This window comes from Megalobrama amblycephala, linkage group LG16, assembly GCF_018812025.1.
Source record: "Megalobrama amblycephala isolate DHTTF-2021 linkage group LG16, ASM1881202v1, whole genome shotgun sequence".
NCBI classification, from domain to species: domain Eukaryota; kingdom Metazoa; phylum Chordata; class Actinopteri; order Cypriniformes; family Xenocyprididae; genus Megalobrama; species Megalobrama amblycephala.
In genome coordinates this window covers 16,496,260-16,514,064 of record NC_063059.1, presented here as the reverse complement: position 1 = coordinate 16,514,064, position 17,805 = coordinate 16,496,260, and the positions used below count along the sequence as shown (strand labels likewise).

Below are 17,805 nucleotides of genomic sequence, written 5' to 3'. Positions count from 1 at the left end.
TCCCAGGATTCAAACAAAACTTCCCGCGAGCGTATGACTTCTTCCGCGGTGGGAGGAGATTGCTTGCATGTGAACGAATGTCTTGTGGGGAGCAGTTGAATTCTTTTGATAGGTAACGTTAACGTTAAAGTGATTTTTCTTTTGTTTTGATCTGTTAATGAACAAACAGTGCGGCGAAATCTTTCAAATCTCATCTAAAATACTTATCAGCAGGTTTGTTTAGTAAAGTTTTAGAATCAAATCTGCTCTTCTGTGTGAATAACACGCATGTTTAGGAGTCGACTAGGGCATGCACATATTATACAGTTTGGAATTCTCTCTGCGTTAGGATATAGGTACAATAACTAAATCTCTAGATCAGCATCAACTGATTTGGATCTGTCTGTTGTTTAACTACTTTATCATCATCATTTTCAGTGTCTCCGTGCAGCCTCAGTATGACATCAGCTGGAAACACCACGTGAGTAATGTTATATTTACTCGCTTTTTTGTAAATTTTTGTCTAGTTTTAACTTGCAAACCAACATGTATTAACTGGTTGATTGGCAAGGGATTGTGACACTTAAATTCAGCTGGCTTTGTTCATGAGGGCTCAAAAGTAAATTAAAATTTCTGGAACCACATAAATTGTAGGTCTGGTTATTGCTGGTTAATTAAAGGGATAGTTCACCCAAAAATGAAAATTTGATGTTTATCTGCTTACCCCCAGGGCATCCAAGATGTAGGTGACTTTGTTTCTTCAGTAGAACACAAATGATGATTTTTAACTCCAACCGTTGCGGTCTGTCAGTCGTATAATGCATGTCAATGGGAACTTCGTCTATAAGAGTAAAAAAAGCATGCACAGACAAATCCAAATTAAACCCTGCAGCTCGTGACGACACATTGATGTCCTAAAACATGAAATGATCGATTTGTGCGAGAAACCGAACAGTATATCATTTTTTACCTCTAAAACACCACTATGTCCAGCTGCTCTGCACATCCGGTTGGTGAGGTCCGAACGGGCTCTGACAACTGAAGTGATGTCTTGTACTCATTGAAGCAAAGCGCGAGAGATTGCTTCCGTCATCAGAACGCGTTTTCTGACCTCACCAAAAGGATGTGCAGGGCAGTTGGGCATAGTGGTGTTTAGAGGGAAAGAATTATATAAATACTGTTCAGTTTCTCGCACAAACCGATCATTTCGTTTCTTAGGTCATCAGACCACAGGGTTTCTACATCTTGTATGCCCTGGGGGTAAGCAGATAAACATCAAATTTTCATTTTTGGGTGAACTATCCCTTTAAGTTTTTATTCCAACAGTTCTAAACCCATATAGTTTATTGTAGCTGTCATTTAGAGCAAGGCTACCATTCATTTACAATACCCTTTTGAAATGTTTTCTGTTCCAGTATTCCTCTTGAATGTTGTAATTTTTTTTTTTTTTTAGTGACGATGAGGACACCTTCAAGATTCTCATTGCCACTGACATTCACCTAGGTTATCTAGAGAAGGATGCCATAAGAGGAAACGACACGTTCGTGACCTTTGATGAGATCATGAAACAAGCTGTGCAAAATGAGGTGGGAAAATTGTGTCAACATGCCCATCTTGGCGAGTATCCCAACAAACATAGTCAGTTATGTCTTAAGTGAACTTATAATAGTCGAGGAAGACAACATGTGTAACAGTAGCCTACTGGATCGTGCATGTCTTAAAGGGAAAAAAACTATTCCTGCTCCCTGTGTTTTTAGTGTTAAATCAAACAACAAATGACAAAGAAATCACTCACTGCTCTTGACTGAATAGCTTTTGTAACTTCAGTAATGATTAATCTTTATTTAATTTATAGTGAAGATAATATGCAGTGTTATTTTATATTTGATTACTTTATCCGTTTTCTGTACCTGAAAACTACTGTTTGATACCTGAAGAACCTGAAAAGCACTGTTTATTTTATTTGAATATTTGCTCTATTGTATTTATTTGTGATGTTGCTTGTAGTTTGATTATTTATTCTTTTTTTCTTTATTTTTATTTGACAGTAGTCCTATTTTCCCTGAACATTGCATATACCGAACCGTACCGAAACTGTGACCCTAAAACCGTAATACAAACCGAACCGTGAGCAATTTGAACTGCTGCACCCTTATTATACAGTTACATGCATCTGTGCAGAGAAGCATCTATGAATCAGAGTTGTGTGTGATTCAGAATTGAGAATGCTTTTTAAAATTCCAAAATATTAAATTTGAATTTAACTAACCCAACCCTGGTCCTGGACTCATCAGTAGAGACATTAAGGCTAAGTTCACACTATTAGTCCAAATCTTATTAATTCTGTATCCGATTTGAATCTGATCTAAATTATTGACTGTCCACACTGTGTGTCCCGTGGCAGTCTTTCATTTTGCATTGGTTTCTATGGCAAAGACGTTATGTTAGTAGGTATATGCCAAAAACAACAACAGCAACATGGAGGGGTTTGCAATACAGATGCTGCAGTGATATTTATATTTATGGGCTTTCTGTGCCTTTATTTGGAGAGGACAGTAGAGAGCAGATAGGAAAGCACTGGGCAGAGAGAGGGGGACAGGATCGGCAAAGGACCACGAGACGGGAATCGAATTCGGGTCGCCGTAAATGTATCTGCGCCATATGTCGGCGCACCAACCACCAGGCCATCAACACCGACCTGCAGTGATATTTTTGCTGTTAATATGATCGGATTTCAATCAGATATGCAAAAAAAAAAAAAAAAAAAAAAAGGATTTGGACTGACAGTCTGAATGAGGCTTAAGACCTGAAATGGTTGTGTCAGATTAAAGTGACAGCCAAAATGTGTACAGTTGTGTACCAACCAGGGTTGCAGGAACCACTGCACTACATGATCCAGACTGTAAATTGAAGCAAAAATCTGGGCAAGTCAATGCTAGTCAGAGCCAGTCTGCAGTTGTGAGTGGACAGACATCACAGAAAATTGTGTAGTTTACAATTATTTGAACTCAATGCAACTTTTATTTATAAAGCACTTTCAAATCCATAACAATGGACCAAAGTGCAGAACATAAATAGTATATAACTCTAAAAATCATACAAACATAAAATAGCAACAAAACGAACCAGGATGAATCATACATCCATTCACTCACATTTTACAGACCTAATCAAACGCCAAAAGCCTGATAAAATAATTAAGTCTTCAAGTCCCTTTTAAAAATGTCCATGCTTGACGAGGATTTTATAGATAATGGCAGCGCATTCCAAAGTGCAGGAGCTGCAACAGCAAAGGCATGATTTCCAGACTAGGATTCCATCCATTCAGAGGATATCAAACAGGTTTTTTATTTTTAGAGATGCTTTTAGAACACTTTGTTTACATTTGTCATGCATCTTCTAGCAATAAGGTGCATGTTTCTGTGTGAGTTTGTTGCGTTTGGAACTCTTTCAAGTCTGGTAGTGTGTGATCCTCAGTCGTTTAGTGTATTATGCTCACTTTTTTTCTAACCAGTTACAAAGTCAGTGGCTCCTTTAAGAGACGTTCTAAGTAAATGTCAGCACTGTTTCTTTATGATACTGAGTAACAAACCTATCAAGTAAAGCTTTGCTGTTCCCGAGGTGTCTTGCCTTGTCTCCAATTATTATGTTTTTGCCAACAAAGATTCCGCAAAGATTCCACACTTCTGATGACGAATCGCATTGGTCAGCAAGAGTGAAAATGAATGGCATGGTTGGACGGTGTGTGCTGCGTGTATGTTTCCCAAAAGCATTGTTAGGTCGCAAGTTCCATTGAACTCTGTTGGTAATGATGGAACTTGCAACCATAGTTGGCTTTGAGAAACACACCCCAGTACGCTCCAACCTAGTTATTGTTATCACTAAAATCCACTATCGGTCGACCTCTAAATTGAACCAAGTCACCCTACATTTTTTCTTTTTTTGAAAATCTGTTACACTCACATGTATGTCATATTATGGAAGAAAGAATCTGTCGCTACTTTTGTTTCATCACGACCTTAAGTCCTTGATTTAAAACTATGCTGTGCTATATCCAGTTGGCCACTGTTACTTACATCCGTGTCATATTCACTGTTTACTGTATGTAAAATAAGCGTTCTGGTCTTTATTTAAAAGTCGGCATGAAAAGGAAGCTGCAATAGTCTTTCCTTTCCTATTTTGATGTTTATTCAAGTGAAATAGATTCTTGAAGAAGAAAAAAAAACAGCGGGACATGATTTTGTCTATCTAGAATTAATTGGATCTTTGTTGTTTGCTATTGCAATCTCATGTGAGTGGCAGGTTGTCCGCCAGTAAACTTAAAAGAAGATATGTTGTGGGTAGGGCTGCAACAACTATTCGATAAAATAGATAATAATCGATAATGAAAATCATCGACAACGATTCTCATTATCGATTAGTTGGCTCCGCCCACCGTGCACGGAAGACTTCCGCCAGTCACGTCAACTCACAGCGCTGAATAACGCATTTCTATGGACAAAATGCCTCTAAAAATAGTGGAGGAAACAGAGTGAGATGCTGCGGGAAAGGTACGAGATCAAAGCTGATCATAACATGAGAATTCTTTATTTTAAGCTTCAAGCTAATGCATTAGCATAATGGCTTGCCCTATCAGGCACTTTAACAGATGCATGTGCATCCTCAGCGCAAAACGTTCATTCTACGGCTATATCCTTATCTGTAAATGTTAAAAATTCACGCGCACATTTCCATTTTGCATAAAGGCTCGTCCTGACAGTCTGCGTTAAACTTCAAACTTTACTGAATAAGCGTCGGCGCGCACACCCGCGTCAGACAGACGGACCGCGGGAGAGAGGGAGACTATTAATATTCAGCACAAAAATATTCATTTTGCTGAAATATCTGTTGTTTAAAGTTAAAGTTAGAATTTTAAAGTCAACATGTCATTCAAGTATTTTATGATAGTAGTAACTGAAAAGGGATAACAACATGTAATTGAAAATAAATGTAAGACGTTTCTTATAGCATATTACAGGATAAAGAAATGACAGTAAGAGGTGATTGTGTCCAGAGTGAACGTGTGTGTTCCTGCAGAACATTTATCTTGCCTGTTGGTTAACGCTGAGTTTGTGTTTTTCTTATTTCTCTATTATCTTAATTTTTAATGTAGAGTAGAGATTTAAACTATATTCACTATACATGCAGTGCTAAAGTTATTAGACATCTGATACCCAATGTATGGTTTGTGCCACAGGTCAGGGCAGCCTATCAGTATTGGTGCTAAAATTTAGCATTTTTCATGTTTCTATAATGGTTAATCCACCAGTATGTGTAAGTTCTTTAGTTACAGCAGTATTTCTAAAGCTACAATATATTTTTTGTTGTTATCCATGAATTTTTGATTTGACTGTTTCACAAGAAAAAGTAAAACACTTCATAGTTGTTTTTTTTTCATATTCCCAGTTACAGTCAATAAGAACAGAGACTGTTAAGGTTTTTTTTGTTATGTGTAAATATTATTTAGAAACTATTTAGTTTTTTCAGTTTGATATTTTCCTAATAAATGGCAATACCATTTTTAGTTTTAGATGGATTACTAAAATATTTGTGTTCTCTCTTTATTATGACAGGAAGTCTAGCACTGTTTTCATAGAATTCAGTTGGCACATTTGTTTGAAGTACATTGGGCAGGATGTGCAATAGTGTGTGTTTTTTGTCAATAAAATAAAGTAAGTAAAAGTAAAAAATAAGTAAAATTAGGATTTTTATCTGATTAATTGAAAAAATAAATCGGCCAACTAATCGATTATCAAAATAAGCACACCCGGGCCCTTACGAAAGTAGACAGAAAAATGGAGAGCAGCTGGAAGAAATCAAAACTAGAGGGTTTTTTGCATTTCATGGAGAGTACAGGAAGGCATTAAAAACTGCTAGATCTGATTATTTTTCAACCCTCTTAGAAGAAAACAAAACACAACCCTAGATACTTATTTGATGCAGTGGCTAAATTAATGAGAAAAAGCTTCCACCCCAAACGTTTACAAACACAAAAGCAGTAATGACGTTATGAACTTCTTAGATTGATAATATTATTGAGAAAATTATAACTATGCAACCGTCTACTACAGTATCACATCAGACAGTGCATTGTAGTGTCCCTGAGGAAAATCTCAATTCATTCATTGCTATAGGAGGGGAAGAATTGTCTAAATTCGTTAAATCATCTAAATCAACAACATGTATGTTAGACCCTATATCGACTAAGCTGCTGAAAGAGATGCTTCCAGAGGTCATAGATCCTCTTCTTAATATCATTAATTAATCTTTGTCATTAGGATACATACTGAAAACTTTTAAGCTGGCTATTATTAAACCTCTTGTTAAAAAATGCAACTTGATCCTACAGAATTAGTCAATTACAGGCCAATCTCAAATCTACCTTTTCTGTCAAAGATACTAGAAAAGGCAGTATTCTCACAACTATGCTCCTTTTTTAGAAAGAAATGGTATCCGTGAGGATTTCCAGTCAGGATTGAGACTGTACCATAGTACTGAGACGGCTCTCATTAGAGTTACAAATTATTTGCTCTTATCATTGGATCATAGCTGTATTTCTCTGTTAGTGTTACTGGATCTTACTGGATGCAGCATTTAACCCTCAGGGGTCTGAGGCTGATTTGGGGCCTGGAGAAGTTTTGACATGCCCTGACATTTGTGCTTTTTTCAGTTGTTCATAAACATATTAATGGAAAAAGTGTCATTACACTGTATTCAGCACAAACTAGGCTACAATAATATGTAAGGAACATGTATGTACATGTTTGTATTTATGAAGGAATAACGTTTATGCGTGGTTATTGAAAAAACAAAAAACTTAAGTCACTGAAATAAGGTAAAAAAATATATATTAAATCTGTGTTCACAAGACTTCTGGGTATTTGAGGTTGTAGACTAGAGTTTTTGCTTCAAAATTATGTAAAAATTATCATTCCTACTCCTTCATATAAAACAATAGAGAGATTTAAATTTTCTAAAACATCTTTGGTCAAGAAACACAGTATGCGTGGAGGCGTGAATAATCATGAGTAATGGGTGATTCTCACCTGAGAAGACAAAAGAATCACATAAAGAGCTCTAATGACCTGCATAAATAATGAGCTCTTTCAGTCAGGTAGGCTGTGAAAAAACCCTCTGTTGATCATGTCTCAAGCTCATCATAATGTAAATCAAACATACAGAAAAAACAGCAATACTGTGAAATATTATTACAATTTAAAATAATGGTATTCTATTATTAAAATATAATGCATTTCTATGATACAAAGTGTCTGAACAGTTATGTTACCTCTATGGCATTTCATATAGGCTTTTAGCTTAAAAGCATGCACATTTGGAGAAATATTGACGGATTCTCATGTTTATGTCAATTTTCTATACAGAGGAGTATTTTTATTTATTGTCATCACTGTGAACGCTGGATACAGTTTTCAGTTCATACTTGCAGCTGGAGGGCGCTCTGTGCACTTTTAGTCCACAAATGCCAATGCTAAAGAAGAATAGGCAATCCAGGAAATAACTGAACTAACAGAGGCCAGAGATCGCTAACTATGGCTATTCAAAACACGTTTCAAGACAATAAATACACGATTGAGACAATGAATGTATGTATTGACTGAATTTGCGTCTGAATAGCGTTGGCTCCGTGGGCGTGGCCACATTAGCGGATAATGAGCTGAATCACGGATTTCTGACATGGCTCTCTTTTCATACAGATTACATAAACACAGAATATTTGTTTTCGATTTGACTTACATGATTTAAAACCTGACATTTCAACGTTTCTTTAGACACAAGTCTAATTTTTTTGTGATTAGTATTCACTAAGTTACAGTTCATTTTCTGAGAACTATCAGATTGGACTTCGTTCAGAGGGAGACGAGAGATCACGCATCATGTTAGTTTTCTTTATTTTACAAAAAGCACAACATTTAGTTTTTACTCTAAGTGTACACAAATAAAAGAAGATATTCCACAGATTAAAATGGTGTATAGCTCTTAATTGTATGTGCAACATTGACAGAGTATTTTGAGTCTCTTTCACACTGGTTAGAAAAAAACGCGGTGATCACGCCGGCGTGACCGCCGACCCGAGGGAGTTAAACAAACCATATTAGCCTATAGATATGTCGTCATTCGAGATGGACCGCGGTGCAAGGGCGTGCCGAAGCGTAAGTGGAGAACGGTACAGTTCGTTTTTTTTTTTTTTTTTTTTTTTTTTTTTTTTAAACCGAGAACCGTTGCACCCCTACTGTATAATGTACAGTATACACTATGCTTTTTCTCCTTTACCTGACATTTGTTTTTCATAGTGCTTCTCTCTTTTTCTCTCAGGTTGACTTTGTTTTGCTGGGTGGGGATCTGTTCCATGACAATAAACCATCACGCAAAACTATGCATAACTGCATGGAGGTGATGAGGAAGTATTGCATGGGTGACCGGCCAATCATCTTTGAAATCCTCAGTGATCAGGCTGTCAATTTCAGCCACAGCAAGTAAGACTTGAGCTTTTTTTTTTTTTTGGTGTCTTGATTAGAATCATTGCTTACTTAAGGCTTGACATGCAAGTCTTTTTAGAAGGACATTAAGATATCTTGAATACTTTTAGAGTTACAGGCAAGAAAACTTTGGAAAAGGAATATTTATGGCACTCAGACAGGTATGTTCTATGCAAGTGAGTTAATAGAAAAACACATAATACATTTCTAGTTTCAACATTATTTGTTCTTTAGATATTCCTCTTTGAAAGAAAAAAGTGTCAGCTGTATACAACCCACATTTGGTTTTTGACCATTGAAAATTTGTAAAACTGACCAGTTTACTCATGGAGAAAATGTAAAATGAACATACCAAAAGTTTGTTAAGAACCAGAATCTAAAAGGATATTAAGATATCTTTAATACTTCTTGAGCTACAGGCATGCAAACTTGAGGTAAAAAACACAAGAAGTGCTTTTTGCCATTTTTTGAGCTGTCACTATTGGCATTTAATAAAACAAAGATTGCTAAAGTCATATCAGATTTTACTAATGGACCTACCAATCTCTGTGTAAAAATAAATTAATGATGCTGCCATAATGTAGTCATTTTTTTCACCCCTCTAATTTGGCTCCGAATCTCAGGCCCTCCTCAGGCCCAATTTTTATTGTATTTAATCTTTATTGTATTTGTTAGTTTGTTTTACTTTGTTTTACTATCTTATATAAATACCAAAAATGCCAAAGTTAATTCACCTATTTATATATATATATATATATATATATATATATATATATATATATATATATATATATATATATATATATATATATATATATAAACAAAAAGTACCGATAAGAATACTGTTAAAGTACCGTATCGAAGCAGTATCGGTAAGAGTAGTAATACCGTTAAAACCTTAACGATACCCATCCCTATCTGTGACATTTAATATTTTGGCTTTCATCACTATTTAACCTTCATTAAATGATTGAAATTGTCATTGAGAGTTTGATGAATGATGAAAGTTTGTTCAGTATAAAATACTCCCCAGAAATACAAAAGTGTCCACATATACACAGACACATGATGTCCTTTGTTATTTTGTCAGGTTTCCATGGGTGAACTACTTGGACAATAATCTCAACATTTCCATCCCTGTCTTCAGTGTGCATGGTAACCATGATGACCCAACTGGGGTAAGAGAATACATCAATTTATTACAGGGTTCGTACGGTCATGAAAAACCTGGAAAAGTCATGGAATTTTAAAACAGCGATTTCCAGGCCTGGAAAAGTTATGGAAAAATAAATAAACCAGAACGTTTTAGAAAAGTCATGGAAATCTGTTTCAAAATATTTATATAATAGAATATATGTTTAAAGGGTTACTTCAGGATTTAGCATTAAGCTTTGTATTAGTAGAATACCACCAGTATTTTCGAATTACCGTGCTTTCCCCCTTCATATCAGCCCGAGATGAGAGATTTATGCATTTTTATTCTGTAAAAAAGCCTCCGATGACGCAAAAATCGTCATTTTGCGTCATCGGAGGCTTTTTTGGCCAGAGGCTTAAAACTACAGCCAGTAATAGCAAGTAGTTCGGCATTTTTTCGCCACGCCCATAACATATGCGCGTTTGAGGCATAGGTTTGAGGTTACTCACGGACATAGATCAAAGATTTTATCAAAAGTGGGTGTCACAGTTATATTTTTAAGCTTACAGTAACATTATTTTTATATTTATATAAAATGTATCGGTCTCTGCAGTCATCTCAACCAATACAGCAACAGGCTTTTGTGGTAAGTTAGCATAAATAGATAAATAGACTAACTCAGTTTTACAGAACAGTGGCTTTACTTTGATAACAGTCAACTTATATGCAACTTATATGTAATTGTCTATCTAACGTTACTTTGCTAAGTTTGCAGTTTCACTGCTACCTACAACACTACATATAGGCTACTGTGTTATCAGAAATAAGAGTCTAGTATCAGCGAGTCTTACCTCTAGGCGAATACGCTTAGGCCGTGTGTCCACCAGAGCGTTTTTAGCCAGCTGAAAACGCTAGGCGCTCTGCTTAAAACGTCCGTCTGTGAGCGCGCTGTGAGCCGTGAGAGCGCATCTGCAGCGCAGCGTTTTTTTTCCGTTGAGACGCTTTGTTGCTATGATACGGAATATCCATGTCACTGTTTACTTGTAAATGATTTTGCAGGAATTTGTTTCAGCCTTAGGCCGTGTGTCAATTTAGCACCATTTCGCTGTAAATGTATGAACTAACTCACGATTGTAACCGATAGGCGTGGTTTGGGCGTGGCCTCGCAAGGGCAGCGAAACAAGTGCATTCTGGGAGTTGTTGTCTTTCATCCACATTAGTCAAAAATACATTTTCTGCCTTTTCTCAGTCTAGAAAGCTCCAAATTCAAAAATAATTTCACATTTCTACTACATAAATGACCAATTTTAAATACACATTCATCTTTCCAGGGGTGAAGTACCCCTTTAAGTGATAATATTGGTTAAACAAACTTTGAAACTTCGTAAACATACTTCAATCCACCCGACTGCCGCATATAGTCAAACACGGGTGTTTCTGTTGAGCGAGATGGCCAGTCAGAAGCGTTCAGATTTGTCATCGCTGAAATGAAGAGTTTCGTTCAGTGCGCGTGCTCTGTCTGAATTCTGACTGAAACTCGCAAATTTTCCCATAATAAACAAAGTGCAGATTGTATGTAAGAGATTCATGTCGCAGTGTCATCAGCTTCTGTGATTTTAACTGGAGTGTTTGTGAGAGCTCTTAAACTCGCGCTACAACCAAGTTATGGACAGCTTCACAATCAGTCCCGTTCTCTGCTCCCTCTATATACAGTTTATTCCAGTTAATATAATTTATTCATCATGCTGGTAAGATCAAATGAAGTCTTCATTTTCGAATTTGTTCTAAGATTGTTTTATCTTTGTAGCCAGAGAATAACGTTTAGTTTCCCCAAACACAAAAACATTTTATGTATCTATTAATAGACATTAATAATCATTATTACGATATCAAGAGCATTAATTGACAAAAATGACTCTGTGAAGAGGTCCTGTTAATTTTATAATTTTAGTAACATTAAACAGTCTTTGTAAATAAACATTTATGCCATTTCAGGTGCAGCTTCTGTTCCATCTTTGTAGTGTAAAGATGGCTTTTGTTAATGCTAAAATTTTATTGGTAACAGTCTATATAGTGTTCTGATTGACTTAAGTAATTGGTTAAAGCTAAGTATTTGACAAACAACAATACAGATAATCATAAAAAAATTGCACTTATACATAAATAAAATGCCCCTGGAAATCAATTGCAAAAAAAAGTTTATTTCTGACTGTTACAACCCAGATTAGGGACCAACATAAGAAGCCATTCAAAAGAAATATAAACAAGATTTGCAATGGCCAGGGCAAAAAAAGATCAAATTTATTGTCAGTAAAAGTATCAAAACTATAACAAACAAAGAAAGCAAAAACAAAGCAACAAATGAATATACAAAACTCAAATCAGGACTGGTGAGCTAACTAATCTAAGCTACAAGTCAGAGTTAAACTTTCCTCACTCCCGAGGTAAAATAACAAACACAAAAGAATCTTCCGGGTCAGCTTACTTACCTATGCTTTCCCACTATTCTAATACAACTAAACAAACAGATCTCACCATCCTGTACAAAAACAAAGAAACAAAAAAAACAAACTTCAAAACCACCAACAACAGGTTTCTTGAGGTAGGCCCAAGTGGAGTGCCACCAGCAGCTCTTAAATGGGCAGAAGCCACAGGTGTTGGAGATAATCAGGCTCCGCCCTCATCCAATTGGCAACTATGCTCAGAAAGGGAAAAAGAGAAAAAGAAAGAGCAGGGGCTCGTAACACTGACCCTGGCATGGGGTAATGTCTGGCAGTTGCAGTTTGTATAGGTGTAAATTGCAGAAATTAATAAATAAACAACTGTTTTTGGGGAATTTAAATAGGGATGTTATCTTGTTGATGATTGAAGGTTTTCCATTGAGATTAATGGTAAATAGGTCTAGGAGGCAAAGCTGTTTTTAAAGCTTCTCAGGTACCAAATTTTGTATTCCAAAAGTTTGTCTCTAGCCCTGCAACCTTGTAAAGTTACAGTCAGTGTTACTGTACACTTTTTTTAACATCATTGCCTCCTATTGATGTATGTTAATCTGTTGCTAGGGTCAGACACAGTATTTTATCTCACCATCTTACTGGTGTGTCAGCGTTTCTTTTGTATTAAACTACATAGCTTGACGTTAATTAGTTAAGATATGCTGTGATTTGACATTTGAACATGGATTTTTATATTTTTTTATATTGTTTTCAGATAGTGATTGTCATAGTGTTTTTAATGGGTAGTGTGTGCATATAGAGAGTATTGCACTAACTATTAATTTCATATACACACAAAGCTTGAAATTACTTTTGTTGTGGAATGCAGCTATTGTTTTTACCTATTAGTTGGCACTGATAGTGATAGGCTATCAGTGAAAATCAAAGGTGATAGTTTGTAATACTTTTTAATTGCTCATGATCCTCCAGGCTCCGTCACTAGTTGTGTACGTACAAGTTTTTTGTTATACACTGTAAAAAATAACACCTTGGTTTTACTCAAAAAAAAAAAAAAGAAAAATTTGCCAACTATTTGCATCCGACTTCTAAGTATTTTGAACTCATTCCAAACAAGAAAATAAATAAAGACAAGATTACAGCAAGTTGCGAGCAGCACATCACAAAGTGTCAAAAGCAAGAAACCATTACTATCAGTGAACTAGCCTATCGGACTTATGATAGCAACCGCAGTCGTAATAAAGCACTGTTCGCCAGAGGAGAACTGGCCCCCCGACTAAGCCTGATTTCTCCCAAGGTTTTTTTTCTCCATTTTAACACCTTTTTGCCACTGCCACCTGATGTCACCTGTTGGAGTTTGGGTTCCTTGCCGCTGTTGCCTTTGGCTTGCTTAGTTGGGGACACTTGACATTTGATATTCAACAGTGCTTTGATCTGCCTGCATTGACAAAAAAAAAAACTATACTGAATGCGGTGCAGCGCGATGAGACATTAAATGGATCCTCGAGGTAATCCATGTGGTTGCAAAGCTTCCAACAGCAGAACTAATGGATTTGTAAAGTTCGCTTTTATGTATCCAGTGTAGACCGCTTCAAGCTGTTGCGAAACAACAACGGTCATGCCTGTTGTAGACAAGGCTGTTATAAACTTACCCTAAAATATGAAATATGAGGAAAATTGCTAGATTTATGTTGCAATATAAAAAAATACGTCGTCACCATGTAAAAAAGTGTTCATTGCAAGAGTCAAATCCAGCAGTAAATATTTTAAGTAAATGTCATTTAAATAGAAGATTGTAAATGAACATGTTTACAAATGTTGTCTAGATAACTCAGTATTTAAATTCTTTATTGACAAAAAATATTTAAGTAGCTTTTATAATGCTACTTAAATACTTAAATAATGCACCATCTTGTATATGTTACATATTACCACGCTTGCTTGTACAGCTTATTTTTAACCACTTCTCTTTTTTCTGTGCTTCTAATATGTAAAGCTGCTTTGAAACAATTACCAATTGTAAAAAGCGCTATATAAATAAATTTGACTTGACTTGACTTATAAACACACTAGAAAAAAACATTACTGGTATATATGTTTAGACAAAACAATGGCAGTGACGTGTTAAGATATGTCATTACATATTTCTTTCAGATAAAACAGCTCAAACATGCACTTTAGTCTAGGACTAGCTTAAGCCTTGTCTGTGAAACCGGGGGAAAATGTAGTTCAAAGTGCTTTACATGATCAAAATTGCACAAATGAATATCAACAGCAAAAATAACATTGAGCATAAAAGATAAAAAGGATTTAAATACATCACACAATAGAAGATACAAACATATAAGAAAAACCCTAAAATGAAAGTAATCCTCTATAACACACAAAATGATAAAACATTTAAAAAAAAAAATTATAATCCAGAGTACAACTAAGTAAATGCCAAAGTAAAAAAATAAGTTTTTAACTTCTTTTTAAAAATAGTAAGTGTACTAGCTTCCCTAATGTCTAACAGTAGTGTATTACAGTGTGGGGGCATAATTAGCAAATGCCACATTTCCAATTTTCTTTTGTTTATAGTTGGGGACCTCCAGTAAACTTGCATTAGATGATTTTAAAGTTCTTGGTGGAATATAATTAATGAGAGAGCTAGCAATATAGTTAGGCCCTTGTCCATTACGAGCTTTGTTTGTGATGAGAAGGACTTTAAAATCTATCATAAATTTTATAGGAAGCTAATGCAGTGCAGCCAAAACTGCCGTTATATGTTCTCTTTTTTTTTTGGTTCTAGTTAATATCCAAGCTGCAGAGTTTTGGATATAAACTGGAGTCTATTAATTGATTTTTTTGGGAGACCAGTAAAACGTGCATTACAATAATCAAGTCTACTTGAGATAAGAGCATGATTTAATTTTTCTGTATCTTTCTGGTTTAAGAAATGACAAATTTCTATGTTTCTTAAGTGAAAGAAAGAAGATTTTGTTACCTTATTAATGTGCAAGTTAAAACTTAGATCTGAGTCTAAAATAACGCCAAAACTAGTAACCTCTGGTCGTACCTTAGGAGTCAATTTTGACTAGATTCTTAAACAACAGTTCTCTTTTTTTTTTGGGCCAACTACTAAAATATCAGTCTTATCCTCATTTAATTTTAGAAAATTGGTACTCATCCAATTATTTACTGACGTAAGGTAGTAATTGAATTAATGGCCTTAGTGTCATTTGGCTCCATAGAAATGTACAGTTGTGTGTCATGAGTGTAACTATGGAAACATGCATTATGTTCTCTAATAATGTCACCAAGTGGCAGCATGTACAATGAAAACAATAAAGGACCAAGGCAGCTTCCTTGCGGAACTTCAAAGTGAGTTTCATGTTTCTCAGATACATGTTCTCCAATTTTGACATAAAAGTTTCTCCCTTTAATATATACGTTTTAAACCAATTTAATACAGAATCAGAAAGACCTACTAGTTTTTCCAAACGATTGATTAAAGGTGCCCTAGAATGCTTTTTCACAAGATGTAATATAAGTCTAAGGTGTCCCCTGAATGTGTCTGTGAAGTTTCAGCTTAAAATACCCCATAGATTTTTTTAATTCAATTTTTTAACTGCCTATTTTGGGGCATAATTAAATATGCGCCAATTCAATGCGTGTCCCCTTTAAATGCTCGCGCTCCCCAACCCCAAGCTCGCAACTCTATAATACATTGCATAAACAAAGTTCACACAGCTAATATAACCCTCAAAATGGATCTTTACAAAGTGTTCGTCATGCAGCCTATCGGATCATGTAAGAATGGTATTTATTTGGATGTTTACATTTGATTCTGAATGAGTTTGATAGTGCGTCGTGGCTAAAGCATTACACACTATTGGAGAGATTTATAAAGAATGAAGTTGTGTTTATGAATTATACAGACTGCAAGTGTTTAATAATGAAAATTATGATGGTTCTTGTCTTCGTGAATACAGTAAGAAACAATGGTAACTTTAACCACATTTAACAGTACATTAGCAACATGCTAACAAAACATTTAGAAAGACAGTTTACAAATATCACTAAAAATATCATGATATCATGGATCATGTCAGTTATTATTGCTCCATCTGCCATTTTTCGCTGTTGTCCTTGCTTGCTTACCTGCATGAAGTCTGTTGATTCGGCTCTGTGCTGCTCCAGACGTTAATACTGGCTTGTCTAATGCCTTAAACATGGGCTGGCATATGCAAAAGTTGGGGGCGTACATATTAATGATCCCGACTGTTGTGTCAAAGTCGGTGTTATGTTGAGATTCGCCTGTTCTTCAGAAGTCTTCTACAAAAATCAAATTTACATAAGAAGGAGGAAACAATGGTTTTTGAGACTCACTCTATGTCATTTCCATGTACAGAACTCTAATTATTTAACTATGCTGAGGTAAATTTTCAATTCTAGGGCACCTTTAAAATGTCATGATCAATCTCATCAAACGCTGCATTAAAATTCTAAAAGAAGAACTGAGATCTTATTTTTTATCAAAGTTTATTCTAGGTGAAAAGTTTGATATCGGTCTTTAATTATCCAGGACACTATTGTCCAAATTAGGTTTCTTCTATACAGGTTTTAAGATAGCCGTTTTAAAAGCATCAGGGATGCAGCCAGTCTGAAGAGATGTATTTATAATATGCAAAACATGACTTGAGACTCTATTAAACACCCGTTTAAAAAAGCTGTAGGTACAGGGTGAATGCATGAGGTATTGGAGTTACGTGGAGTTAAGTGGTTACAATCTTAGAAAGTCTGGTTAATGTTATACAAGTAAATTCTCCCAGAGTTACTTCTCTTTTATAAGATTTATCAGCTATATTTAAATCAATGACAATATCATTTCTTATTGATGATGTTTTACCATTAAAAAACAAAGCAAGTTCTATGCATTTTGTAGAGGAATGGGAGTAGTATTTACTAACTGATCAATCATGGAGAATAATGTCCTAGAATTACTCTGTAATAATCTTGGAGAAAAAATCCTTTCTTGACAAAAATAGTGTTTTATTATAGATAGCCATTGCTTCTTTATATATAATATAATGAACTGTTTGTGTCTTTCTCCATTTTCGTTCAGCAGTCCGATAGCTTCTCTCAGCTTCTTTCACATATTTCATTTTTAAAGTTTGAAACATTAATTATATATATTTTTTTATTTTTCATAATTTTAAATTTTTTTATTTATTTTTTTATGTTTTTAATGAAAGAAGTCTCTTATGCTCACCAAGGCTGCATTTATTTAAAGGGGTGGTTCAGTGGTTTTTTTCTAGGATTGATTGTGTTTTTGGGGCGCAGTTTAACATGTCTTAATGCTTCGTTTTTTTTAAAAAGTCGTATTTTTCATATATTTTACTTTTATTCTACACCTCTGTATCCATAGTCATATGAACAGCTCGTTTGACTTCCTGCTTCTATGAAGCCACTCCCTCCGAAATACGCAATGTGCTCAGATTGGTTAGCTGGCTCAGTGTATCCAGAGCCATCTTGATTCGCTGAAGCGTCCGGAAACGCCACGCCCCTTACCATTTTAGTTATGTGGGCTTTGGTGAAAATGGAAATAATGGCATCTATATTTCTGTATCAAATTGAGCCTGAATCAGACCCAGATGAAGAGGAAAAAGCAGAACCTCTGCAATCGTGGCTTTTAAAGGACGTTTCTGAATGGTATTTCATT

The 17,805-nt window shown here is 35.4% G+C and overlaps 1 protein-coding gene across 4 annotated transcripts in view; it reads left to right on the top strand.

The window, feature by feature from the left end:
- Positions 1-7: 7 nt before the first annotated feature.
- The window catches only part of mre11a (MRE11 homolog A, double strand break repair nuclease), a 105,140-nt gene continuing 87,342 nt past the window's right edge, over positions 8-17,805 (top strand). The window contains exons 1-5 of one of the 4 annotated variants that reach the window (XM_048161979.1): positions 8-112; positions 418-460; positions 1,433-1,565; positions 8,353-8,513; positions 9,607-9,694. In XM_048161979.1, coding sequence (XP_048017936.1) covers positions 438-460; positions 1,433-1,565; positions 8,353-8,513; positions 9,607-9,694 — 405 coding nt within the window. In that variant the 5' untranslated portion in view covers positions 8-112; positions 418-437. Of the gene's footprint in view, positions 336-417; positions 461-1,432; positions 1,566-4,386; positions 4,530-8,352; positions 8,514-9,606; positions 9,695-17,805 lie in introns of those variants that run through there. The other 3 variants (XM_048161981.1, XM_048161980.1, XM_048161982.1) reach the window with 3 other exon arrangements.